Source organism: Fringilla coelebs (assembly GCF_963513975.1).
Source record: "Fringilla coelebs genome assembly, chromosome: 3".
In the NCBI taxonomy this organism is placed as follows: domain Eukaryota; kingdom Metazoa; phylum Chordata; class Aves; order Passeriformes; family Fringillidae; genus Fringilla; species Fringilla coelebs.
In genome coordinates this window covers 3,821,474-3,849,230 of record NC_140030.1, presented here as the reverse complement: position 1 = coordinate 3,849,230, position 27,757 = coordinate 3,821,474, and the positions used below count along the sequence as shown (strand labels likewise).

The window sequence follows — 27,757 nt, the reverse complement described above, 5'->3', positions numbered from 1 at the left end:
TCGTTTCAGCTGCAGGGAGGGTTTATCCATGGATTAAGGAGGCAGGGTGGGGCTGTGGGGAGTTATGGGTGTCATCTCCTCAGCCAAGCTTCTCCTGCTGACCCATCACAGGTTGTGCAACACCTGGAGGCAGGACCTGCTCAGACACAGAAAGAGGGACCCAGCAGGGCCTCCCCACCCTCACAGTCAGGAATTCCTTCCCAGTATCCCATCCATCCCTGCCCTCTGGCAGTGGGAAGCCATTCCCTGTGTCCTGTCCCTCCATCCCTTGTCCCCAGTCCCTCTCCAGCTCTCCTGGAGCCCCTTTAGGCCCTGGAAGGGGCTCTGAGCTCTCCCTGGATCCTTCTCTTCTCCAGGTGAGCACCCCCAGCTCTCCCAGCCCTTGGAGCATCTCCATGGCCTCTTCTGGACTCTCCCCAGCAGCTCCATGTGGATTTTCACTTCACAAATCCTCCCTGTGACTTCATTTACTCCAAGCCTCCATGCCACGTTTAACACCCCAGCTGCTGACTCAGCCTGCAGGGCTCTTCCCTCCTGGCTGTGTCACTTTCCCACCTGCTCCAACCAAAGATGACAAACTCAGGATCCATCTGCAAAGGATTTTATTAAAGTAGGCATCACCCACAACTAACAATAGTTGAAAAAAATATTCTTAACAACCTTTTTTTAATTTTTTTTTTGTCCTGAATAAGTAATTTAACAACCACAGTGCTCAAGTGTCATGAGGGAAATCTCTGCCCAGAAGTCAAACTTCCAACTGGTAGAAAAAGGTAGATATTTTGCACCATATCAAGTTGTTTTAATACAAAAAAAAAAATTGTGACATCATTACAAGAGAAGTTAATGTGGAAAACATGGGGAAAATAATATACAGATCGTTGGTGAGATTGAAAATGAGAATTTCAAACAGGCTGCAGACCTTGCAGACACATTTAATTGCATTTCCTGATTGTCATCAAAGTTTCCTCCAAACCACTCTCTATGGGAACATGGTTTATTTCAGATTTTTAAAATAATAAGTTGCTTAAATGGCTGCTCCTAAATGAGGCCAGTAACATCTTGGCAGGAAAACCAAAACTGTGTTCAAACTGCCATAGGTTTGGATTCCACCTTTGCCATGGCACCTGTTCCAAGGCCTTTGTGTAATTCCACCACCAAGGACAGTGCTTCAGAAGAAAGAACGCTCCTGCTCCTCACTCTTGCTGATTCCAATGAAACTGGAGCTGGGAATGAGGGTGAGGGGATCAGACCCCAGGACTCAGAGTGACGTAAGGACATGGAGTGAGACCCATCAACAACTCTTTATTTTACACTTCCCGAAGGTGGAACAGAGGCACTGAGGAGTGGACAAGACACTTCAAGCTCCTTTCCAGCCCTTCATCTGCTGGCTCCAGGTCCCTGGGAGATAATCCAGTCTGGATCCCATCCTCTTGGGCAGAGGACAAAGCCCAGCCAGTCTCTCCTCAGAGGGTGCGAAGGGAGGGCCAACTTCACCGGCCCATTGGGCCAAAAATTACACTTGAGCTACGTGAGAGTTACAAAGTGGCCAAAGTTTAAAAATTTCTCCTTTCAGCAATGTAAACAATATAAAAATGTTTCAGTAACAGCCAAGACCCTTGAGCTTAAATACATGGGAAATTCCTACTTTGCCCACAGATGAAAGGATAAAATACATACAAAACCAAGAGATACAAGTGTAACAAATGTTTCAAATAACTGGGTTTCACCACAGAATCTTCATTGGAAGGTTACTTTTGTGAGGAAACATATTCCCTGCAGGAGAACTCCTGCACAAAGGGACAAAAGTCTGATCATGGCAGGGATACAGAGAACACAACAGACTCACAACCACCAAAGCACCATCACAGAAAACAGAGCAAACAAGTTGTAGGCAAAAAAAAACAAAACAAAAAGCTTGAATGTTTTTACCTACACACACTACTGGAGTATACAAGACCAAAAAAAAAAAAAAAAAGGAGAGCTTCCTGTAGGGAATTTCCAGTCATTTTGAAAATGAAAGGTATTTTTTCTTTGAAAAAAATAAAAGTCCAAAGCTCCCAGAGGCTGCTTCTCAGCTGGAGTAGCTGACAGCTCAGACTCACATCCATGGAAACTGGTATTGTACCTACAATGGCTTTCCTGTCTCTCCAGTTTGTCATTTCCTGAAGTCTCCTAAGTAGCTTTTGAACTGACACCTCTTCCTCACACATCTACTAAAACTCCCTTGTTCATCCCAGCATCTCCTGTGCATGAAACTCAATGAGCAGAACAGCCCTTAGCTGTAGCTAGAAGATGGTTTCAGCTTCTGGATCCCTCTCTGAAGAATAAAAGGGTATGAGTTACATATGAACAGCAGCTACAAACACAGTGCATGTGGAAAATGGGGTGAACAGGAAAGATTTCCAAGGCTGACCCGACTCTACAGTAAGGCTCCATCCTCATTCCACCTTTAAAACTTGTTCCAGGCAATGTCACACTGTGCAAACTGGCAGAACCAAAAGTACTGCTAAACACCCCAGCCAGAGGCTTGGCCTCCCTGAAATCCCACCCAGACTTACATCCATGGAACAGCTCTTTGGATTTCAGCTCTCCCTCTGAGGCTGCACTGAAGGCAGTGTCACTTGTAGAGAACAGGACAAAGTTTTGCTTGTAAACCCTGGTTATTTTTAAAGCATGATGAGAATTCAAGTCCTATTCCACTTCACATTTATAAGCAGAATCATAAGACTGCTACTCTGTATGCCCTAGGTATAGAAAAGTGTATGCTTAGACAGCACTAAAGAGAGATATAAATAGGAGCTATTGAACAAAGTTTGATTTCAAACTAGAATTGCAACAACCCCCTGCAATTTGGAAACGTGAAACAGCTCGTCTGATGTCTCTTTTGTAAGCAAAGAGTAAAAAGGTTCTTGCTACAACCTAACATCCTCCACCAGGAAAAAGCAAAACCTATGGTTAACTTTTTGGGATATGCCTGAAAGGCCAGGTTGGACAATGCTATCTCCTGCTGTTTGCCAAGGAAGAGGCAGGAATGATTGGAGAGCCATCAGCCGGGAGTAAGTGCAATTTTGGTGTTTTTCCTTTAGCGTGAAAGTTCAAGAACTCTGTGTTTGTCAGCAGTGCTGTGTTTGGGGACAGCACCCAGTGCTGTTTTTTATCTAAAGGACATTCCAGGTACAGGACATTTCTGCCCAACCCTGTCACTACTTACAAAAATTAGTAACTGACATGCTCTAAAACTCAGAAAATTAGAAACTAAAATTCAGCCATTTCTTCCTGGTCCTCTGTGGAAATCTGGAAACATCTGAAAGCATTTCAGTTAGCTTGGGCAATCCTAGAGTCAGACCCAAGGTAGCTAAACATGGTGGTCACCAGCTCAGGGAGGTCATAATCATGTTTCCAACCCCAGTCTCTGCGGGCGTTGCTGTCGTCGAAATTCATGGGCCAGCTGTCAGCTGCAGGAAAAAAAAGAAAAAGAACCAAGAAAGGTGAGGCTTAGGAAAAATCTCTCTGAACTTTGAGATGGTTCATCATTACTAAAGCTGAACTTTGAGCCATAAGACTTGAACTGCACAGGAGCAATTTGTCAGTTCCTAAAAAGAAAAGAGACTTAATTTCACCCTTGATGATGTTTTTTCTTACCTGCTGCCAGGGAAAATACTAACCTATGGCCTGCCTGACTTGATCCACGTTGTAGGTCATCTGGAGCTCAGGAACATACTTCTGTACCTCCTGGGCCAGCTCCTCAGGAGTGAAGCTCATGGCACTGATGTTGTAGGTCCTCATGGTCAGGGCTTCTGCAGGAGCCTCCATGACCTCCAGCGTGGCCTTCAGGCAGTCATCGATGTACATCATGGGCAGCCGGGTGTCCGGCCTCAGGTAACACTTGAATTTGCCAGTCTTTATGGCATCATGGAAAATCTGGACAGCATAATCTGGGGAAGAGGATAATGGATGTGTATGACCTGTGCTGTGCACTTCATGACAGTCAACAAACCTCAGACCAACCCCAAAGTCTCCTGTCTCAAATCTGGCAGCAGGACTGTGAGATATTCACCATGAAACCACAAAGTGGTTTGGGTTGGAAGGGATCTTAAAAACCATCCCATTTCACTCCCTGCCATGGGAAGGGATGCCACTCACTATCCCAGGACGTTCCAAGCCCCATTGAACCTGGCCTTGAATATTTCCAGGGATGGGGCAGCCATAGCTTCTCTGGGCAACCTGTGCCAGAGCCTCTCCACCTTCACAGGGAAGAATTTCTTCTCAATATCCCACCCATTCCTGCCCTCTGGCAGTGGGAAGACATTCCCTCTTGTCCTGCCATTCCATGCCCTTGTGAAAAGTCCTTCCTAGCCCTCTTGTCATGCACCAGTCACTCACCAGTTGTTCCCCCCCCAGGCTGGGAATCAGCAGAGATAATCCCTGGATACCTGAGGCAGCGGAAGTCCAGGCCATAGCGGTAGTGGTAGTACTGGGGAGGGGAGCAGAAACACAGAGTTACACACCAAGAGCTGGTCACACACCCACTGCTTTCACAGGAAAAACCTGACACAGGATGAACCTTCAGCCATCCCAGGAAAGGGATGAAAGGAAAGGAATTACTGAACAATACCCATTCCCTGCCTGGCAACTCATCTCCCTGCTTGCCCTTTTTCAGCTCACATCCACATCAGTACACATGGATCTTTGACATGGATTGTCATGCTACTCATGACAATCTACAATGTTCAGAAACTGAACATTCCCAAGTTTGTGAGACTTTCCAGGATAATACAGTCCTCAGACCTGGAAACTGTATAAAAATGTCAGCTTTAAAAATGTTGTTTATAAATAACTACAAAGCCAAAAGAGAAGTTGTGCATGTGAGGATTCCCAAGACTTTAACTTTAAAGTCTTTTTTTGTAGAGGAGGATCAAAAAGTCATCATTGTGTACCTGCTGTCACAAGGCTTTGTGCACTGTCCTTTCTGCAGTGCCATTCACACTGGCACAGAGGCCAAAGCCATAAAAGACAGGGAAAGAAATGACACTGAAAGTCAGCTGTTTGCCAGCTTCCCATGCTTTGTGCTTTTCCCAACAAAACTCAAAAGATATTTGACCTTCAGAGCTGCCTCAGACTATTGCTGAGTAGTAAAGTCTGAATTAAGGAAAAATGGGGGAAAGAATGAGTGAGGAATCTTACAAAAGCAATGAAGTTCCAATTATAAAATCATGGAATGGCTTGGGTTGGAAGAGACCTTAAAGAACATTCCAACCCCTGCCAAGGACAGGGATATCTTCCACCATCCCAGGTTGCTCTGAGTCCTGTCCAACCTGGCTTTGGACACTACCACGGATGGGGCAGCCAAAGCTTCTTTGGGATTCTTGTTTCAGCGAAGTTCACCCAGACCTTTTAGGAAATTAATAAAATAAAAAATTCTCACTTCTCCCATGAGCTCTGCATGGACCTTGGAGACTCCATAGATTGTCCTTGGCCTCTGAATGCAGAGATCAGGAGTTGGGTCTCGAGGAGAGGTGGGTCCAAAGGCTCCAATGGTGCTTGGAACAAAGAGCCTCAAATTATGCTCAGCTGCAATATCCAGAACATTGTGTAAACCTGGGAAAAAAACACAAAACAACAGGATTTATCAGAATATTTCTTCTTTCTCAAGCCATTGTGAGAATTACAGAATATTCTCAGTTGGAAGACAGCCATCAAGATCATCCAGTCCAACTCCTGGCTCTGCACAGACACCCCAACAATCCCACCCTGTGAGCATTATCCAAACACTCCTGGAGCTCTGGCAGCCTTGGGAATGTCATCATTCACTGGGGAGTGTTATAGGAGCCTCCTTGAGCTAGGTCTCATAAGCTCTTGGAGGTCTATAACACACCTAACATCGTTCAGCTACCCTTAGAGGCACAAAAATCAGCAGGATGGCTTCTGTTGCAGTGTTGGAAACAAAAAGGTCTAATAAAAGGCAAAATAACAAACAGAGAAAAACTGAGCCAAGTGCAAGAGGTTCTTGCTCCTGGTAAAACACCTCACAAAAGTGATTAGTTTCTTTGTTCACTCCTTTTTCTAGTTAATTGCCTAAGTGGGACTTGTGGCTTCTGTCCAATTAGCTATCCTTAAGTTTGAGGTGAAGTCCCTAAGGTCCTATGAAGTGTCTTTTTCACCTAATTGAAGAGAGAAACTTCTGGGCTTCTTTCCTTTTTGAGGGGACAGAAGACAGTTTTGTCACCACCGACAGGGAGCACATTCCTACAGGGGAGCTGCTCCAATGCCCCACCCCCTCTGGGGAAGAACATTTCCCTGATCTCCAACCCAAACCTGCCCTGACACAGCTGTAAGCTCTCAAACCCAGCACACACCAGTGATGTTGACAGCCCTGGCCAGGGGCACGTTGGCCTCTCCCACGGCGCTGAGGAGGGCACTGTAGTGGAAGAGCCACGTGATGCGGTTGTTCACCACGATCTCCCGCAGGTTCTTGTAGTCCAAGATATCCGCAAAGATGAAAGGACCTGGAGGAGGTGGAAGCAGTGGGAAATTGGATGTCAGGAATGGATGGAAGGAAGGTTCTGCATGAAGCTCAGGCTGCTGTTTCCACCACCTAAATACATCACTAAACAAGGAGGTTGAGGAAAAATTTTTGCAAGTTTCCAGTGAAAATCAAAGAGTCTTAAATCCTATTCTATATCCACCTCATTATAAAAATGCCTTGAGCATGTAAAAACAAAGCACAAGTTTCATTTCCAACTTCTTCCCTCCAAAAAAATAAAAGCACCTCTTTCTACAGCAGGAGCACAAGGTGCCTCAAATAGTTATTAAAGTCAGGAAAGTGGCAAAGCAGCAGTGAAAAAATACAAAGAGAAGTATTTAGGAAAAGGGAATAAGAGAAGAAACCAACATCTTGGCAAGATTTGAAAGCAGGGAGGCATTATGCAGAAGGTTTGAACAGCAGCTTGTCAGTGTAATCCACTTAGCACTTTGATAATTAGTTTATGAACATCAGAGGTAAAGTCAAGGTTTTTTTTTTTTTTTTTTCCATGTGCTTCCCCAGTCACTTACCACTATAAAAAACATTATCTGCAGGCTTTCTAATGTCAGACAAGATCACATTGTTCTTTCCAAAGCGTTTCCTGTGTAAAAATACCCACAGGGAACAGTGAGTCCACAGCTTTTTGAGATAATCCATCAGTTGCTATTTTGTTTTGCCAGAGCGATAGCAGAGGAACAATATTTTCCACAATAAAATCAGTTAGTGCACTAAACAAAAAAAACCACCCCAACAATCCTTTAAATATCAACCCAGAATCTTGAAAAATGATAAAATACTTCTAGTAGCAATCAAGGTCTGCATAAGGATAGAGGAATTTTTTAGAAAGTGAAAATACGTTGGGAAAAGAGACTTTCCTACACTTTTCTTACTGAAAATTTTACCTGGGGATCATTTACTCCCCTGCAGACAAGAAGAAGCCACTGGGATTCTTGTAGCTGCAGTTATTTTATATCAACTAAGCAGATAGAAGAGAGAAATTGTGACCTTGTGCTAATCAACACAAGGCTGTTGGAGAGAGCACATCTGGGGGCATTGGAGCACATTCTGGCCTCCCATTACTTGGATCATTTTAAAATATATCATAGAAATGGTAGAAAATGTTCAAACTGCTACAGTGTTGAATGCAGTGAGTCTGCTCACTTTTAATCTTGGTCTAAATTCCCTCCAGCAAAGACTGTGAGCAAATGATAAACTGGAGCAGAGCTGGATATGGACAAGGACATGGATCAGGGAGAGCTCTTGGAGCATTTCACACTTCTTGAAAAGATGTCATAAAAAAAGGAGGCAACTGTGCTTGAGGTGGGGAAAAGGAGAAGGAAAAAGAAGGAAAACTCTGAGGGTTCAGACTCTGAATACTCCCATTTAAGTGGAAGCAAACAACTCAGCAGACAGTCCCTCAGACAAAATCCTGCTATTCTGGGACTTGTAACCAATGGACACGCAGAAAATACGTCAGGAACCCACAGCAAGCACAGGAGGGACAAACAAAATGAGGGTGAAAATTTAATTATAGAATCATTAAGGAAAAGACCTTTAAGATCATCAAGTTCAGCCATTAACGTTATTTACAAAGCCAACAGGCAAAAACAGCATTTGAAACATAGGATTTCTTTTATAAACAACTTTCCAGACAACTATTGCTCCTAGAAGTGATGACTAAAGCTGGAATTCCTCACTCACAGCAAGCCAAGGAATAGTGACCCACCTCAGCAGCTTTGCAAGTCCCACCCCGAGCTGGCCAAGACCACCTAAAAGACAAAAATCAGAGGAAAAGTGGGATTCACAATGCAGAATTCCATTATCATCTGTATTACATCAAGAATTAGTATGATTTTCTCAGTGAGTCAGGAAGCTTTTACATTTTTTTCTCAAGGAAGTGGTTTTAGAAGAGTTCTGGAATTGAAATAGGAAAGTTCACACAGGACTCCAATCTTACTGCCCGATGGGAAAGATCATCCCAATTTCAGGATATTTGGGGTATTTTTGCTTCCAGAACTGTGCCCTTTGGGGAGGGAGGATAACAGTAGGAGAGCTCAGCTGAGAAGCAGGAACCCAGGTGTGCCAGGAATGCTGACCTGTGATTAGCACCCGGGGATGATCCGACTCGGAGAACGTCACCGAGTGGAAGCTGGCGTCGGAGGCCACCTGGCGTGGAGACACCCCGATGGCCCTGACGGGCACGAGGGACACCCCACAGCCACAGCCAGAGCTCTGCAGCAGCTGGCTGGCAGCTCTGCCCAGGTTCCTGATGACTGGCATCTTCCCCTTTCAGGTGTGCTGCGAGGAGAGAGACAAAAGATGAGTCAGGAGTGATTCAACCCCATTAAACGGCTTTTAAAACGTTCCCCCAGAAAACTCTGCAGGGATCCAGAGGAATTTGATGCCATCCAGGGCTGGGGGATTGTGCCAAGCAACGGCTGAAAGCAGCCTGGGGTGTAACATGAGCAGAGGTAATGTATTCCCTGGAGTGAGCTCAGGAAAATATCCACAGTCCAGAAAAATGGACAGGGAGAATACTGTAAAGCTCAAGTTTAAACTTTTTTTAAAACTTCACTTGGAACTGTGATTTTCAGGATAAATACAGAATAAAACAAAGCTGCTGTCATGCCACGTTTGGAGTGGAAGTTTTGCAGGCTGCTGGTATAAGCAAAACTCCTCAGGATTGCATCAGCAAGAGCAGCTGAGCCAAGGAGGCAGCAGGAAATATCTTGAAAAAAAAGGGAGATTTACTCTGATTTAACACTCAGGATGGACAGTACCCAGAAAGCAAACAGAGGAGTGGCAGAGCTTAGCCAGGCCTCAGGAAAACATCCTAATTATTTCACATAATTATAATTTACTCTGTGCTGCATTCAAGTTTGGGTTCTTGCTCTCCAAATCTTTCATATTGCAGAAGGAAATGCAAAGTACCCCAAATAAATGACACCTGCAGCCACAACTGGTCATTTCTGTGGTGCAAATTTAATTATCTCAAATAAAATCCTCAAGGCACAACCAGTCATTTTTCCCTTATCCCCTCTGAACAATTTTTAAGTATTTCCCAATATCTAGATTATGTAAGTTCCTAGATGAAAGCATATTTCAAACTTGCCTGATGGGGTTACCCTGTCAAATCCTTTATTGGGGCATATATTCTAAAAAGGTGAGTCAGGTAGATGGAAGCTCTCCACAAGAAATTGCAGCAGTTCATTGCTGCAGATGAATTCCAGTGGCAAAGAAAAGCAAATAAGTGATTAATGTGGGTGTTCCTTGCACTTCTCAGTCACCTGACTGAGAATGTTCTGGTACTTGAGGGAATTCTGCTATTTAAATACAGATTTGCTAAATATTGTCTAGTAAGACAGCCCCATAAAATTGCATTATTAAAAAAATACATTTAAACTGATTAAAAAGACTTGGTCTGAGATGCCCAGAGAGGTGATGGGAGTGCCCTTCCTTGGAAATATCCAAATTCCACCTGGACACAGACCCAGGCACCAGCTCTCATGATAATCCCTTCCTATTTCAGCATTGAATAATAAAATCTTCCAGCATTGAGAGAGACTCACTGGTCTGTGTGACAAAAAATTTCCACTCCAAGTACCTGAAAAAGCATCTCGAGCTTTGCAAAGTACAAACAAAAGTTGGCTCTGACGAAAATTGGTTTCCCAGTGACTGGACTGGTTTATGCAAACATACCTAGAGTGAAACCACAAAGGTTTAAACTGAGAATTTACTCCCAGGTCTGACTCAGAACAGTAAATGCATTTTATACCAGGAACTGAAACAGCCAGGCAGCAGAGCTGCTGTAAAACCCTCCGCTGATGGCATTTGTTTCTATTTCAAATACAAAGGGGGAAAAACAGGTGTGACTGGCTACTAAAGTTGCTACAAATGCACAGATATATAAAGAAATCAATGTTATGCCTTAAAAACACTTCCCCAAATAGCTGAAGTCAGCCCCACACAGTGATTTACTTGCAAAATCAACTCATACAGGAAAGCCCATTGTGCTAGATCCAAGTTTTCTATCTTAAATAACTTCCAGGATTTATTAACAGCTCTGAACACATAAAAAAAATTAATGTAACTGATGTAAAATAACTTGTATTTTTTATAGGCTTCCCCTTTTACTATCCCAAAGGGGAATACTCTGTTCTGTTGGGAACTGAAGACAAAAAAATTACTTATATAATATATAGATAAAATTTATAGTGGAAGGTGCCCTTGCCCATGAAACAGGATGAGCTTTAAGGTCCCTTCTAACCCAAACCATTTCAAGATTCCACAATGTATTTTCAAACACCCTCCAACATCCCCTTCTGAATAGTTTCTCAGTCCCTGATCTCATTTATCAACTCAAACTGATATTAGAAAGCGAAATGAGGAAGTTTTATCCTGAAACATCAAAGTTATTTCCCCCACCCCAATAATTTAAACCAAAAACCAAAGGTAATTTCAGGGATTAGGCAATGGAATTGCTGCTGGAATTTTCCCTCTCCTGTACTCACCTGGGCCTCAGCTGGTGATAAGGCAGAAGCAGAGCAGAGAAGGCAATTTATAGGACACTGCCTCTTTGGAAAGCCAATCAAATCCTGGCAGAGAGTAGGAGTTGTCCCACACCTTAAGGGAAAAAAAAAAACCAAAAAAAAAAGTGTGTGAGAGCAGCAGCCGCCAGGGATTTCGCTGTTCTCTCCTGCTTGATTTTGAAATGCCTGGAAGTTTGGAATAGGCAGGGAAAGGGCTCTGAAGGTGCACAAGCAGCTCCTCCAAGTCCCAGAACCAGCCAGCCTCGGGTCATGGCCGAAGGATGGAGTTTAAATTAATTAGTGGCAATGCAAAAAGATTAGTAGAAAGCAAGCACGTGTTCCAATGAACAATAATCTGCCTGGGATAGCAGGAAATTTCTGGGGTTTGTAAGAAGATTAAAGCAATGGGAGAGGGAAAAGAGGGAATAAAGAAAAAAAAAAAAAGAGACACATTCATAAAATGACATTTAGTGAGTGAACTGCCAGCTGCTGATCCTCTGTGAGGTTTCCAAGGTGTTACATAAGCAGCAACACCTGTTGCTCACATAAAAGTCAAAAATGTTTATGGAAACCAGCAGCTCTTGTAAATTAGCTATTAATAGAATGTCACAGTGACAAGAAAGAGAAGAAAGTCATGGGCTTTGTCTGGAAAGTCCCACTGCAAGCTTCAAAGAAAATGGGAGAGAGGGAGGAAAGAGAGGTCAAACCAAACCCCAGAGCTCCCACAGGATCTCTGGGGCTGCACAGCTGCTGGGATGCCACAGGATGCCCCTCCAGGGAGCTAAACCAAAGAATCCAGAACTTTCCTCTTTCAAAGAAAATTATGGGACTCTGCAGGGCACAGGATCTCAGATTTCCAGCCACATCCTCAGGAACATAGTCCATGCTCCAAGTTCTCAACTCCCAATTGGCTCCAAACCCCACAGCTTCTGCTTCAGACCTGCAGATTTGCTTATGCATTGGGAAGCCCCTCTAATTTTCCCAACTGTATCGAGAGCTTGAGGAGTAAGACAGCACCTTCCTCGGGCATCCAGAAGATGAAGCACAAGCCACTCTGCTCATGGGAAAGCCTCTGTGGTGCCCAAGTGCTGCCAAGTGGAAACTCCATCAGATCCCTGCATTTGGGAGCACTCGAGCTGCAACAACTGAGGGATACTCTCAGCTCAACCCCAGCAACTGCTGCCTGGATAGCTGGACCCAAATGCATCTCACATTCCCTGCTGGCAATTCCTCTGCTTCCAAGATGCCCCAGGCTGGGACGCTGCGTCCCTGCCGGTGTCCCCTGGCAGGGGGGATGTGCCAGGGTGTCCTGGCTGGAGCTGTTCCCTCTGGCAGGGAGCTGCTGGCCAAGCTCAGCTGGAATAACCTTGACACACACGGACGGCTCCTGTCCCAGAGGTGACGCACGGCCGGGGATGAGGCCGAGCCCCTCGCGGAGCCCGCCAAGAGGAGACGTCAGCCCGAGCCGTGAGGGACCTGCTGGGAACCTGACTCAGCCACCAAAAATAAACAAAAAAAAAAAAAGGGAGATAACGCAGCTGCTGAACGGCATGAAACGCCTGGAAGAGGTAAGGAGGATTGGTCCAGAATGTCCAGTGCATCCTGGGCAGAGTGGGCAGCAGGGGAGGGGGGGATTTGGGGATTCTGCCCTTTTCAGGTGAGACCCCACCTGCAGAGCTCTCTCCAGACCTGAGGCCAATAGCAGAAGGATGTGGAGCTGCTGGAGCAAGTCCTGAGGAATCCACAGAGATGCTCCAAGGGCTGGAGTCCCTCTGCTCTGGGACCAGGCTGGGAGAGCTGGGGGGGGTTCCCCTGGAGAAGAGAAGGATCCAGAGAGAGCTCAGAGCCTCTTCCAGAGCCTAAAGGGGCTCCAGGAGAGTTGGAGAGGGACTTGGGACAAGGGATGGAGGGACAGGACAAGGGGTAGCAGCTTTAAACATAAAAAAAAAAAAAAAAAGTAGTTTTAGATGGGCTACTGGGAAGGAATTCTTGGCTGTGAGCATGGAGAGGACCTGGCACAGCTTGCAGAGAAGCTGTGGCTGCCTCTGGACCCCGGGAAGTGTCCAAAGCCAGGCTGGACAAGACTTGGAGCAGCCTGGGATAGTGGAAGGTGTCCCTGCTCACGGCACAGGTTGGAACGGGAGGATCTTTAAAGTCCCTTCAACCCAAACCATTCCCCGATTCCCTGGCACTCCACCCGGCACAGCCTTCGCTGATGAAACCAAGGAGCCGGGGCGGGTGATGGGCGCGAACAAAGCCCGCCCGCCGGCCAGCAGCGAGTCTGCGGTGAGGCACCAAAGCACCACGAGCACTGAACCCCCGCCCCGGTGCCGAAGTGTCCCCAAAGTGTCCCCAGAGGAGGGGGCCGCGCGGTGCCGGGGATAGCCGCCCCTCCCCCACCCCATTCATTCGGTCGCGCCGGGAGCGAGGCGGCCCCGCGATCCCAAATTCCCCAAAACCAGGCCCGCAAAGCCCCGCAGACCCCGGTCCGGTCCGGTCCGGTCCGGTCCATCCCCGCGCTCACCCCGCTCCTGCCGCGCTCCCGCCGCCGCCCCGTCCCTCAGCCGGGGCCGCTCGCGCCGGGGCCGGGGCCTGACGTCAGCGGCGGCCGCCCAGGGGATTGGGCGGTGACGTCACACGGGCGTGATGTCACGCGCCGTGAGGGGCGGCGGTGCCGGGCGGGCTGAGGGCGGGCGGTGCCCGGGTACGGGGGCACCGCGACACGGAGAGTCTGGGGACAGGGAACATTACAGCTCATCCCATCCCCTGCCGTGGGCAGGGACACCTTCCCTCATCCCTGACTGCTCCGAGCCCTGTCCAACCTGGCCTTGGACGCAGCAAGGATGGGGCAGTGACAGCTTCTCTGGGCACCCTGTGCCAGGGCCTGCCCACCCTCACAGGGAACAATTCCTTCCCAATATCTCATCTAGCCCTGCCCTCTGGCTTTGGGAAGCCATTCCCCCTCTTCCTGCTGCTCCATGCTCTTGTCCCAAGTCTGTCTCCAGCTCTCCTGTTGGTCAGCACTCACTGGCCGAGCTGCACTGCAATAACACAGCACTGGTCACAGAATCCCCAAATCCCAGAATCCCTAATTCCCAGAGTCCCAGGATGGGTCAGGCTGGAAAGGACCACTGGAGGCCATCTGGTGCCACCTCCCTGCTCAGGAAGGGTCGTGCCATGGGACAGGGTTGTGTCCAGACAGTTCTGGAATATCCCCAGTGAGGAGACTTCACTCCCTCCCTGGGCAATCTGTTCAGTGCTTGGTCACTGCCCAGGAAAGAAGTTCTGCCTCCTGTCCAGGTGGAACTTGCTGGGATCAGTCCCTGCCCGTTCCTCTGGTGCCATTGCTGGGCCCTGGAGCAGAGCCTGGGCCCTGCTCTGAGCCCTCCCTGCACACAGGGACACCCAGGGCTGAGGGCCCCTCTCAGCTGGGTCTCCTCTCCAGGCTGAACAGCCCCAGCTCCCTCAGCCTTTCCTCCATCAGGGTGATGCTCCCTTCATCATCTTTCCATCGCACCGCTGTCACCATCATATTTTCTGAAAAATCCCTTTGCCAGGATTTCTTCTCCTGGGAAGCCGAGAAGCTTCAGAGAAAAAGGAAAACCAATATTATCTCATTTTCTTCTCCTGTGTTTTGCTGCTTTGGAGTGTGTTCTGGAGATTGTTTATCCAACAGGTGTTTGTTCGATTTGTTTCATGTGAATTATTTTTATTTAATGACCAATCACCGTCCAGCTGTGTAGGGACTCGAGTCAGTCACGAGTTTTTAGTCAGTATCTCATTGAGCCTTTTATAAGTATCCTTTCTCTATTCTTTAGTATAATTTTAGTATACCATTTCTTTAATGTACTATAATATAATATCATAAAATAATAAATTAGCCTTCCAAGAACATGGAGTCAGATTCTCAATTCCTCCTTCATCCTGGGGACCCAGCAAATACCACACACCAATGCAATTGTTTTTCCTAGGTTGTACCACCAGCTCCTTGACTACCCAGACATCAGAGAGGAATGTAGTACCCAAATGATCATTTTGTTGCTAAAAATCATCTCTGCATTTCAAATTTCTATCCAAAGATGCTGCCTTCACATCCTGCTGGTGGCTGTTCTACATGAACAGCTGCTAAAACTCACCCTCCCTTGCTTAGACTCTGCTTTTTAGTGTTCCTGCTCTTACTGAGGTCACAGTGGCTGGCCAGGACCTGTTAGGTTTTACACTGCTTTCTAAAAGTTCAATAGAAGAAGATATTTCCTAGAAGAAGATATTTCCCCCTTTCCCATCAAGGTCAGTGCCTCATGTATATGGCAAAGTCCTAAATGCCTTCAGCCCCGCAGAATGAGCCACCTGGTTGATCTTAGGTGCAGAAACCACCAAGAAGCTCTTTGCTGGGACAGGGACCAGGGGAATCATCGTGTTTGTGCTCTCTGCCCAGCTAAGTTGTGGCACTGAGCCCCAAAACTGGAGATCCACCCTCCTATCAGCACCCACACAACTGCTCATCGAACTCCTGGGCAGCCTTTATCGTATCACAGGACAGAGCCTGCTGGCTGATTGTGTCCAGGAGATGGGTGTAGCTGTTCTCAGAAGAAAACTCATCCTATCAGCACTTTTTTAAAGTAGGAGGCCATGAAGAGACTAAAGTTGGTCGAGCTGCATGTCCACAGCAAGGAGCTCACTGGGGTGAGGCTGACACGCAGATTCTGCTGGACTCCACAAGGGATAACTGAAATAGCCTTAGAAAGGGAAAATTCTCTTGATATCAGGTGTAGGAATAGGATGGCACTCTCCATTGGATACATTTCTTTTTATGCTATTTGGGATCTTAATGGTTCCCTAGAAGACAAGAGTGCTGGAATGAGCACATTCTTCTTGAATGAAGAGCAGCTGAATATCTGGCAGGTTATGAACCCACATTCAGCATTTTTGGATCTCAAGCACAGGAATGTGCCCTGTGAGGTGACAAATGCAGTCCTACATTTTACCATGTCCTTCAGAGCTATTTCTGCTCAGGTTTTGGAGCTGTCCTTCTTGCTTGCAAATTCTATTTTTTCATTTTTCCTTTCTGGGGAACTATCCTTCATTTGAAGTCCCTGCAGCTCCAGCTGGCAGCCTGACAGGAAAGCTCCAGCTGCCCCATCCCTGGAAGTGTCCAAGGCTGGGCTGGACAGGGCTTGGAGAAACCTGGAGTAGTGGAAGATGTCCCTGCCCATGGCAGGGAGTTGGAACTGGCTGAGCTTTAATGTCCTTTCCATCCCAAGACTGTATGGAGGCAGGAAGGACAAAGATGCAAATTTCTCACTGAAGAATCCTTCTAGAGGGGCCTTACTTGCCCCAAGCTGCAGAAATCCAGAAACACGTCATGGTTTGGTGCAGTCCAGGCACTGCCTGATTTCTTAAACATCCAGTAAAGCTCCATGGAGCAGGAAGTTCTTAAGAGAGTTCTTAATGAGCAGCCAGGAGGGATTAGAGGGCCTGGAGCAGTTTGAACAAAGTATTTGGAGTTAAATCTGATCCCACATCACACTTTCTAAATCTCCAGTCAGAGTCCTGGTGTGATGGGGTTTTGCAGCCTTAGAAGCAGGGCTGGATATGGGAATCCCACTCCTAAATCAAGGATAAAGCCATAGAATTTTGGGAGTATCAGAGTTGGAAGGGACCTTAAAGGGTCATCCAGGTTCTCCTGCTGTTTCTGGCCGAGGGAGTGGGTGACTTCTGACAGCACAGGGGAAGCTTGTGCATTGCTGCCCTTCTCAGGAGAGCCCTGGAGGGTGTGGGGCAGTGGGATGTCCTCTGAAGGACAAAGTGACAAACTGCTGGCAAGCAGAATTCCATGTTTGATCGACCAGTGATTTGATCTCTCAATTTGACCCAGCATCTCTTCAGACAGAAGCTGATCAAATCCTCCTTTCCCTCAGCTGATCCTGACAAGTCTTCTCATTCCCAGCAGCACTTGTACAAAGAGCTTCCAGATCCTTCTCCTCTGGATTCCTTCTCCAGCAAACAACATTATTACTTCCCCCCCCATTCCAAACACATCTATATTTCATAACCACAAACATTAACTCCCTGAGCAATCTTGAAGAACAAAGGCTTTGAGATAAGATTATCTTGCCACAGAGGTGTTATAAGCCTTTTTTTCCCCCTCATTCCCTCCTGCTTACGAATTCCACCCCTTGGCAGACAGGCTGGGATTGTTATGTAACAGCTTAGCTACATGTAATTATAGGGCACGAAATTATAGATGGAGCAGGGATATTATCCAGTGTGGATGGCACTAACTTACCTGAGTTTCTAAAGCACATGGGTGAGTTTGTGGAGGAGAAAAATATTAATGATGAGTGACTCTAAACCCCCTGGCTGTGCAGTGACAGTGGCTGGTTCCAAAAGTCCTTCAGCTGTAGATCCCAGTGTCTGTGAGAGCACTGTGGGGAAAAAGCTGCTGCTGGAAACAAAGGAGCAGGATTAGGAGGATATTGCCTTGATTTGCTGGGGTTGCTTTTATGTTCTGAATTGGGTTCCCTGAGTGATGAGCAATTCCTGCCTCAGCACAGCAAGGAGCAGAGGAGCTCAGCAAACCAACCACTCTATAAAAATGCTGTTTTTCAAGGCCATTTATTATAAGCAGGGCATTGAGCCATGAGGGAGCCAAGTGCAGTAATTATATTTGTGAAGCATGGGTCATTTCTGTTTGCTGGACCCATTTGATATTCACACAATGGAGTCATTTTTATGTGGTGTTCAGCTTATCAGCCTCTATTCTCTATTTTAAAGACTACTTGTGCTAGAATCATGCTTACCCTCCCTCTGAGCAGTACCTTGTATTTGAAGGTGCTGCTGAAGGTAAACCAACCTCCTCCTTTGATGTGGAGCTCACATTTTAACATATTTTTTGAAACACTGCTTATCTTTTCTGAAGTCTGTTGAATTTCACTGTGTTCTTTAGATAATGGTATTTCCATCTTGCCTGATTTTTGCCCATTAACAGGTCTTAAACGTTCACAGTGGGGAAGACAGGAGCTAAAACACCTTTCAGCTTTTGCTTTTTCATCTTCCTCCACGTAAAAAGGCAAATATCCAATACTTTATTTATTCCTGAGGGGATATCTTCCCTGTCTCTGTCTGCAGGGAGGGCTCAGAGCAGGGACCAGCTCTGAGGTGGGGGGGGCCCAGCAACAGGAGAAAAGAAATGGGCAGGAACTGAACAGCAGGAAGTTCTACCTGGATATGAGGAAGAACTTTTTCCCTGTTCAGTGACCAAGCCCTGAACAGATTGTCCAGAGAGGGAGTGGAGCCTCCTCACTGGAGATATTCCAGAATGATCTGGACACAGCCCTGTGCTCTGTGCTCTGGAATGGCCCTGCTGGAGCACCAGATGACCTCCAGTGGTCCTTTCCAACCTGACCCAACTTGGGATTCTGGGATGAGCTGCAGTCCTGTCCAGGAATGTGGATGCTGCACAACAGCCCTTGAACACACAGACAGAACCAGACATAGGAAGCAGAGAGAACTGGAGGTTTCCTGCAGGAACTGCTTCCAGAACACACTGGAAAGGTGGCAGCACATCATTCCTGGACCAGATCCCCCACTTGGGTGAACCTAGAGAGCCCCACTGAGCTGTGGTCATCCCTGCCCTTCTCATTCATGAGAAGGGCAGGGATCCACCACAGTTCCTAGAATCACGGAGGGGTTTAGGTGGGAAGGGACATTAGAGCTCATCTTGTTCCACCCCTTCCACAGGCTGGGACACCTTACACTATCCCAGTTTGCTCCGAGCCCTGACAATCTGGTTTCTTCCAGGGATCCAGGGGCAGCCATAGCTTCTCTGGTAAACCTCTGCTAGGGCCTCACCACCCTCACAGGGAACAATTCTGTTCATATCTCACCTAAATTTCTCCTCTTTCAGTTTGACCCCATTACTCCTTGTCTTATCACCACAGTTCCTGAAGAAGGACCCCTTCTCCAGCTTCCCCATTGCAAGGGGAGCCTACAAATCTATAGCAGGTCCTTTTTCCTATGTTTTTTCCACAAGCCTTTGCTGCTGCTCAGAGATAGATTAGTAAGGAAATAGAATTTTGCCTGGATTTTGTGTGTCTCTCTGTCCCTCACACCCAAGCAAAGTTTCAGTTCCTGAAAGGATCTCCTGCTGTGTCCCACATGTGCCACAGCAGCCACAAAGAGACACCAAAGAGGGACGCTGAGCTGGGCCTCAGTGACAGGTCAGCCACACAGGATGCGAAAAGAAGAAACGTCTTCTGCCTGTGGTGCTGAACTGCTTTGACCCTGACACTTGTCATGCCCAGCAGATGTGACACGGGCTGTGCCCGGGCACAGGGAGGTGTCACATCGTGTTGACAGCCCAGGACAACCTCACTCTGATCACAGTCAGGGCTCATCTTCCCTCTGTGAGGGAAAGCGTCGCTTTTGCACCCAAACATGTGTCACACTGCATTGCTGCCTTCTTGGAGAAGGAAAAAAAGGGAAGATTTTATTTAGAAGTTGTTCTCTTTAATTAAAAGAACACACTTGATGATCTTTGTTTCAATTAGATTTGGCTTGTCTTTTTTTTTTCTTTTTAATAAGGGGTGAAAGCACTGTGTGAGCCACAGATGCTTTGTTTTTCAACACATTCTCCTGGCCTCATTCCCCTCCCTGTGAGCTCCTGCAAAGGGAAAACACAGGTGTTCCCCCTCCAGGTAGGCTGGGAATGAGGGAAGTCTTTGCTTTTGGCATCTTCCACCTGGGTGTGAGATCCCTGCCTGAAAAGAGCTTCTCAGCAGGGTTAACTCCTACTGGGTGCTCACAGCCTGGGGACAGCAGTGGCTGCAGCCACATCCCCTGTGCAAAGGGACCTCATGGCATCTTGCACCATAATGGACCAGGAACAAACCCTCAGTGCCCCCCAGATATGTCTGTGCTGCTGCTTTCTTAAAATTAACTTTTTTTTCTGTGATCACAGGACAGCAATCCTGCAAGGTTCTCCCCTCAGGAGACCCCAATATTGCCCATGCACTGATGGCAGATAAAGGATCTGGTTTCCTTTATGTCCACAATTTTAATTTCCACCCTCATGGTGATTGGTTTTACATTCACAGAATAATTAAGGTTGGAAAAGACCTTCAAGATCACTGAGTCCAACCTTTGACCAATCCCCACCTTGTCAATGAGACCAGGGCACATCCAGGTGTTAAAGACAGATGAAACACAGTTGAGGACATCCCACAGCAACAAGAGTTATCCAAAAAAAAAAAAAAAAAGGGAAAAGGGGAAGAAAACAGACCTGTGAAGAGCAGAAGTGGCTGAGGGGGACAAGGGACCAATCTTGCAGCACAGAGCACCATCACCACAACAAGAAAAACCTCCAAATAAATCCATCTTGAAGGCAGGTGCTCCAATAGTAGCCAGATTGGTCCTTAGGAAAACCTTAAGCTTTAGGAAGTCCTGGAAAAGATCACTTGGGGAGGGAAAAGTTTGTGCTGCTGAGAGATTTAAGAGCAGGTTAGGCAGGAACCTTCAGCAGAGATGTGTGTTCAGTGGATCCTGTCTGAGGGCAGAGGGAGAGGCTTACAAACCTCCCCTCTCCAGATTCAGCACCTGAATCTCTCCTCTTTGCTTGCTGCCTCCAGTAAAGATGTAAACTAATGAGTGGCGTATCCTGGGAATGTACAAAAAGGTCAGGGATACAAGTTCTGAGGTTACACAATCCTCAAGAAGCCCCAGCCTGCAGTGCCACCAGCCAGGAGGAATTCCTAGAGCCCAGACAGAGACATTGTTATTTTGAGGAAGGAAACAGCTCCTTTGTTCCCCACAGCCTTTCCTGTATTACTTGTTCATCCACTGCCTTGCAGCCTCACATGTCAGCAAACAGAATGGATGAAGTGTGCATCACAAATACAACAGTGATTTGAGATCAGTGACAGAAAGGAGGGATTTTTGAGGGATAAAATCAGGCCCTGGGTCATACCCCTCAAAAACATCTGCCTGCAGAGAGGCCCTGATTCTGCTGAAGAAGACACAGCAGTTGTCACTTGCCTTTAAGCAGGAATTTCCTACCTTGGAGTGGATACAGGGATCTCACAAGGGGCAGTTCTGTAATTTAAAATGACTTTCAATTCTCTTTTGCTGACAAGGCCAGCTTGGATGGGGCTCTGAGCAACCTGGAAGGTGTCCCTGACCATGGCAGGGGCTGGAACTGGATGAGCTTTAAGATCTTTCCAACCCAAACCAGTCTGTGACAATTTCCCAGTTTTCCAGCATCGCTCCTGTAGCACATTGGCAAAGGCACATGGAAGTCTCTGAGCAGAAACAACCCAAAGAATCTTCGTGCCCTTCAGAGCTTGGTCATAAAAAGCCAAAACCATTCACCCTGAAACAAACATGAGTAACCACAGGCAGAAACAAAGCAGAAGGAAATGTTATAAACCCTCAGCAGCTGCTATTGTACTGGTGGATTCACTAACGGGCTATGGAGTGTGAACAGAATCCATTTTTCCTCCTTCCTTCCTGGCCTCAACAGTGCAAGTTTCCACACAGGGATTCATTTCAAGCAGGCAGTGGAAAGAAGATGCATAATTAGTTCAGCTAATGACGAGGATGAATTACCAGACTAAGTAGGAGCAGCACATCAAACACTCTCAGGCCAGGAGGGGAGAGTCTGCTCACTGTAAGCCTTCCCTGCCCTGTAAATCCTGGCCTGCTTTCTCAAAGGTCTGTGTGCTTCTGAACAACACAAACCTGTGTGGAAACAAGCTCATTCAGGGCTCTGAGGTGAGCAGATGTTGCAAAATAAGGGTTAAGGAATGTACTTTGTGAAAACCAAGCTGTTTAAAAATCCAGGCAAAGCCTCACACCAAATTCATCTCACACCACAAAGAACAGTGGAAGATCACCGCCCTCCTTTGGAATTGGGCTTCAGGGATCCTTGTGGGATATTCTGTGATTCACCTCCATCTGTCCAACAGATGGAAACCCATGGAACACCAGGAATCAGCCTTGAAACACTGAATACTCCTAAAAGAGTTCACTGGAAAATGGAGGTGATGGATCATCAGGGTCATTTTCTGCCCAGAAAAAGGAAGAGAAGGAAAACCCTGTGACCAGTGAAATAATACTTTTCCAATTCCCTTGCTGAGCACATTTGTTAATGAGACTTTGGAGAATAAATAGTTAATGAAGAGGATTCAGGTTTCATCTGATAATGTTACATAAAGCTTCCCTGTCAGGGGCTCAGTCCCTGTGAAATGTGGGAATAGAGACACAACTGCTCTGTGGGAAATCACAGAATGATTTGGGTTTGGAGAGACGTTAAAATCCATCCAGTTCCACCCCCTGCCATGGGCAGGGACACCTTTCACTATCCCAACTTGCTCCAAGCCTCATTGAACCTGGCCTTGAATATTTCCAGGGATGGGGCAGCCACAGCTTCTCTGAGAAACCCATGCCAGGGCCTCACAGCCAAGATATTTCCCCCCAGTATCTCATCTAAGTCTCCCTTCTTTCATTTTGAGGCCATTCCACCTTGTCCTACCACTCCTTGTGAAAATGTCCTTGTGAAAATCCCTCTCCAGCCTTCTTGGAACCCCCTTCAGGTACTGAAAGTCTGTAATTCCTAATGGTCCAGGGAACCACTGGATTTCATTGGGCTTGAAGAATGTAATGACACAACCTGAGAAAAGCTTGCTGAGAACATATCCATGAAATCTTCAAGGTCTCACAGATCTAAACATCTCATCCCTGAAGTACTGTTTTCAATTAACCTCAAAAAACCACTCTAAAATAAAGCAGAAGATCTCGGGGGGGTGGGGGGGGACTTTGGAGCAGAGAAGTTGAGATGCATTTAAAATGAAATCTAAACTGGCCACCTCTGCAAAACAGAGCTGCTACCACAGCTGTGAAGTCATTTATCAAGTGCTGGGAGCATTCTGGGTGCCTTCAGGAACAGGCAGCACCTTTCCCACAGCCTCCCCAGCCTCTCACAGCTGTGCAGGAGCAGAGCAGCCACAGCAGGGCTGAAAAATAAGCTTAAGAACTCCTTGCCTTTGCTGGAGGGAATAAGGCATCATGTTACGAGCCAGGGAGAGGCAAAGGCTTTGGAGAATTCCATTTTCCATCCAGTGTTATTAGATAATCACTGTAATTTAGTGTGGTGAGGCTACAGACTTTGGTCTTGAAGTTTAAGAGTCCTCTGCTTGAAATAAAGGCAAGTTGTTTCTCCTCACACGACATTTCTCAGGTAGTGGGTGCTGCAGGTCAGCTTTTCTGGATCTTTCTTCCTTTCATAGAATCATTAAGGTTGGAAAAGGCCTCTGAGACCACTGAGTCCCACCTGTGACCAATCCCCACCTTGTCACCAGCCCAGGGCACTGAGTGCCACCTCCAGTCATCCCTTGGCCATCTCCAGAGATGGGTTCTCATCCACCTCCTTGGGGAGCTCCTTCCAATGCTTAACAACCCTTTCCATGAAAAAATTCTTCCTGAATTTACAGGGAAGTGCCCTGTAGGACAGGTGAGAGAGCTATTCTAATTAATTTTGCTGTCATATTCCTGCAGACTGAACTGTAATTGACATTTTTTCACCCACCCCCCCACCGGCAACACGAGGACTGTTGGAATGGGGAAGGGAAATGCCTCCTGCCTTCATCTCCCAGTTTATTCACAGTTTTTGTTGGAGCAGGATATAAACATACATCAGCATCTGCTTGAGCTGAAAACCAGAGCTTGCCAACTCACACGGGCTGGGAATTTTCCATCTGCAAAAAGAGCATTCTCAGCAAAGAAAAAATTGTCCTTGGGGACAAAAAGGGGATTTTTCTTAAATAATTCTGCCTTACATCAAAATCAGAACTCACTGGAGTCTGGGAAATCCCTGGAATCCTGGAATGGTTTGGCTTGGGGAGGACCTTAAAGCTCACCTCGTTCCACCCCCATGGGCAGGGACACCTCCCACCAGACCAGGCTGCTCTGGTCCCATTCCCTACATTTTCTGCTTTAATATCCACGGATTGTGGATGCTGGAGATCAAGCATGGAGTTGCTGGTGCCTTTGCTCTGACCAGCCTGGTCCTCCTTACATGCCCGCATGGAGCCAGCTCAGCTCAGTGTCCCCTGGAAGCTCTTGAGAAGGAGCCCAGAGCATGAAAATGTGACATGTAAAGTATCCCAGGCCCCTGTGAGCACACAGCTCAGTGAGCTGGAACCTTTAGCTCAGCAGCCCAAAAAGGAATCCTGAAATATTAAAATGCTTTTGTTAAAGGCACAGGAAACACTCAGAGGAGCTTAACTAAAAAAATCATAAAAAAATATAGATATATTTAGGTCATCATTTTCATTCAGGACAAAGATGAACATTAAAGCAATTTCCTGAAAGGGGAAAACCTTTCCCAGAGCTCTGCTAAGCAAAATCCAACTCTGCTCTGCACACACAGAGATATCCCCAGCCCTGAGATCAGAGGCAGAACCAACCACATCTGACAGTGATTAATCCCATCCCTCCTGCCCAGCTGGGCATGAAGAGACCCCACAAAAACTCTTGTGCCCTGAGATGCACCTCCACAAAGGGGAAACACACTCAGGTTCCACCATTTCAAATGCAAGAATGGTTTCATTGTCAAGCCTAAAAAAAAAAACCACCAAAAAAACCAAAAAACAATCGACCAAAACCAAAAACCACCAAAACAAACAAAAAACCAAACAAAAAAAACCAAACAAAAAATACAACAACAACAAAAAAAAAAAAAAACAAAAAAAAAAAACAACAAAAAAACCACAAAAAAACCCCTAAAAACCAAACAAATAAACAAAGAAAACCACAAAAACAGCCCCCAAAAAAGAGAAATCCCTGGTATTTGTCATGGATCTGAAATTCCATTCAGTTCAGGGTCGGGGCAGGGACTGATTAATTCTTTTTTTTAGTTTTATTTTTCTCCCTCTTAAAAACTGCTGAATGAAATTGTTCAGAGAGCAAACAGAGCAGGAATGGCCGTTATTTCAAAACATTCCAGACACTAACAAATGGTCAGTTATTAAAAAAATCTTGGAAAAGCATGGTCCTACAGGAGCTGCAGAGGGGAAAATCCTTTGTTGGCTGGGCAAGCTGAGCACTCACAGCTCCCTGCTCTCGAGTGCCTAATTGAGTTTGAAAGGCCTGTAAGTACCATTGACCAGAGCAGATGTCTCTCTTGAAAAGAGGGAAAGCTTCAGGAGGAAAAGAAACACAAAGAACCCTCTTGTTCCACTGCAGAGCCTGGAAAAAAAATGCATTTAAAGTCCCTAGGGAGGCCAAGATGTGGGAGTGTCAGCAGAATTGATCCACCTGCTACAGACTGGGCAGAAGCTTCCAGATTAAAGGGTCAAATTAAAGTGTCATTGAATCCTGTGGGGTATCTCAGAGCCACCAGCAGCCAGGTTGGACCACATGGAATCATGGAAGGGTTTGGATTGGAAGGGAGCTTGAAGATCATCTCATTCCACCTCCTGCCATGGGCAGGGACACCTCCCACTATCCCAGCTTGCTCTAAGCCCTGTCCAGCCTGGCCTTGGACACTTCCAGGGATCCAGGGGCAGCCACAGCTTCTCTGGGAAACCAGTGAAATAATTTCTGTGGTCCTTTCACACCTTACGCATCCTGTGATTCCAGGACAGGGTTCCTTAGACCTGAACCACAGCATGACCTCAGCAATCCCTGCTCCAGTCTGCATCACATGGAAGGAAATTCAGAGCCTCCAGCAGGGCTCCATGGCTGCTCTCATGAGGGCACTGTGGACCCAGCCTTGCAGGAAGGGCAAACAGAGCTCACCTGGAATTCTGCAGAGGGAACAAGAGAGCTCTGCAGCTCCCAGAGCTCTGACATAGATGAGCAGTTGAGCAAAAGGGATTTTTCTGCTCAGGGAGTGCATGAAGCACTGGTGGTTTCACTGTATCTGATCACTTGACTCAATGTAAATCACAGAATTATTTAGGCTGGAAAAGACATCCAGGATCATTGAGTCCAACCATTCCCACCTTTCACCAGCCCAGAGCACTGAGTACCACATCCAGTCATTCCTTGGACACCTCCAGGGATGGGGATTCCAAACCTCCCTGAGCAGCCCATTCTGACCACCCTTTCCATGGAGAAATTCCTCCTGATGTCCAACCTTAGCCTCCCCTGGCACAGCTTGAGGTTGTTCCCTCTCCTCCTGTCCCTGTTCCCTGGCAGCAGAGCCTGACACCCCTGGCTGTCCCCTCCTGGGACAGGAGTTGTGCAGAGCCACAAGGTCCCCCCTGAACCTCCTTTTCTCTGGGCTGAGCCCCTTTCCCAGCTCCCTCAGCCCCTCCTGGTGCTCCAGCCCCTTCCCCAGCTCCATTCCCATCCCAAGACACAAAGTAAAGTTTCTCTCAGATCATTTCAGGATGGCAGAGCCCGCAGACTGACAGGGAAGCAGGAGTGATTCCATAAACCAGTTCCCTCCTCCAGCACTGAGCCAAGCACCTGCAGCACTAGACTGGCACAAAATCAGCAAAATGGAGTGTCCAGGAAAGCTGGCCCTGAACTGCCTGATCCTCCAGGGTCAGCTGCAACCCAAGGCCTCCCAGATAGAGCCCAGCTGGAAAACCCTCCTCTCTGAGCCCAGGAGGCTGCCAGCTTGTGAGAAAGAGCACAGAGCCCTGTGAGATAAGGAAGGTAAAACCGAGGTCAGAGGCTGGATTGTCAGGATGTGATAGGCAGCAGCTCAAGGGGACAAGAGGAAAAACATCAATGTGGGAAGGCAGAAAACCCAAAAGGGGAGAAAATTTCACCCCAGTGGGGTGATGGCATCTGAGCAGCGTGGAAGGTCCATTTCAACAACAGCTGAGGCCAACGCTCCCACCTGATGAACCCCACTGTGGGCAGCAAAGACACCTTGGGTGTCTTTCTCTGTGGGCAGCACAGACTTGCAGCTCACTAGGCCAGGTTGGACAGGGCTTGGAGCAAGCTGGGATAGTGGGAGGTGTTCCTGTCCATGGCAGGGGTGGAATCAGATGAGCTTTATTGTCCCCTCCTGCCCAAGCCATTCTGTGATTCTGTGACAGCCCTCACTTGTGTGCATCCTCAGATTATTTAAATTGGAAAAGCCCTTTAAGATCATCAAGTCCAACCATTCTCCAGCACTGCCAAATCCACCACTAAACCATGTCCCCAAGTGTCACATCCACACACCTTTGGAATACTTCTAAGGGGAATAATTCCACTGCTTCCATGGGCAGCCTGTTCCAATCCTGCTGACAGAATCTCCATGCATGTCAATCAAAAGTGGCCCCCAAAAGTGCTCCAGGGAGAGAGGGAGAGTCACAGGCTACTGAGAAGTTTCTGTTCTATAATTTTCATGTTATCTGGATTTTAAGGTTTTGTTGGTTTGTTGCCTGACTTTGGGTATTTTGCCCGATCTGGGGTATTTTTTAAATATAAATCCATGTCCAAAGGTCTGTAAACACGAACAGCCAGCCTGGGGTTCAGAAACAGGCTAATGGGGGAATATTAGGAACACAAATCAAAGGGAAGAAAGCAGGAGACATTCCAACACCCTTCCTCTCAGAGGCAGCATGGTGCCATCACTCCAAGGGCTCCACGAGTCACTCTCCCCACCCTCCACCACTGCCTGCTTTCTCTCCCTGGCCATGGATCCACATCCAGTAGTGCTGCTCCTTCAAAGCTTTCTGCAGCAGCCTCTCCCAGAGCCTGGGGCTTG

At 47.0% G+C, this 27,757-nt stretch overlaps 1 protein-coding gene across 1 annotated transcript; it reads right to left on the bottom strand.

Annotated features, from left to right (window-relative positions):
• Positions 1-585: 585 nt before the first annotated feature.
• Positions 586-11,146, bottom strand: LOC311151406 (L-threonine 3-dehydrogenase, mitochondrial-like). Its single transcript, XM_084201809.1, has 9 exons — positions 11,035-11,146; positions 8,620-8,821; positions 8,250-8,292; positions 7,054-7,124; positions 6,357-6,506; positions 5,426-5,598; positions 4,384-4,474; positions 3,666-3,935; positions 586-3,455 (listed from the first exon to the last, which is right to left on the bottom strand). Exons 2-9 carry the CDS (start codon positions 8,801-8,803, stop codon positions 3,316-3,318), a joined length of 1,122 nt encoding a protein of 373 aa, XP_084057935.1. The 5' UTR covers positions 8,804-8,821; positions 11,035-11,146; the 3' UTR covers positions 586-3,315.
• Between the last annotated feature and the right edge of the window lie 16,611 nt (positions 11,147-27,757).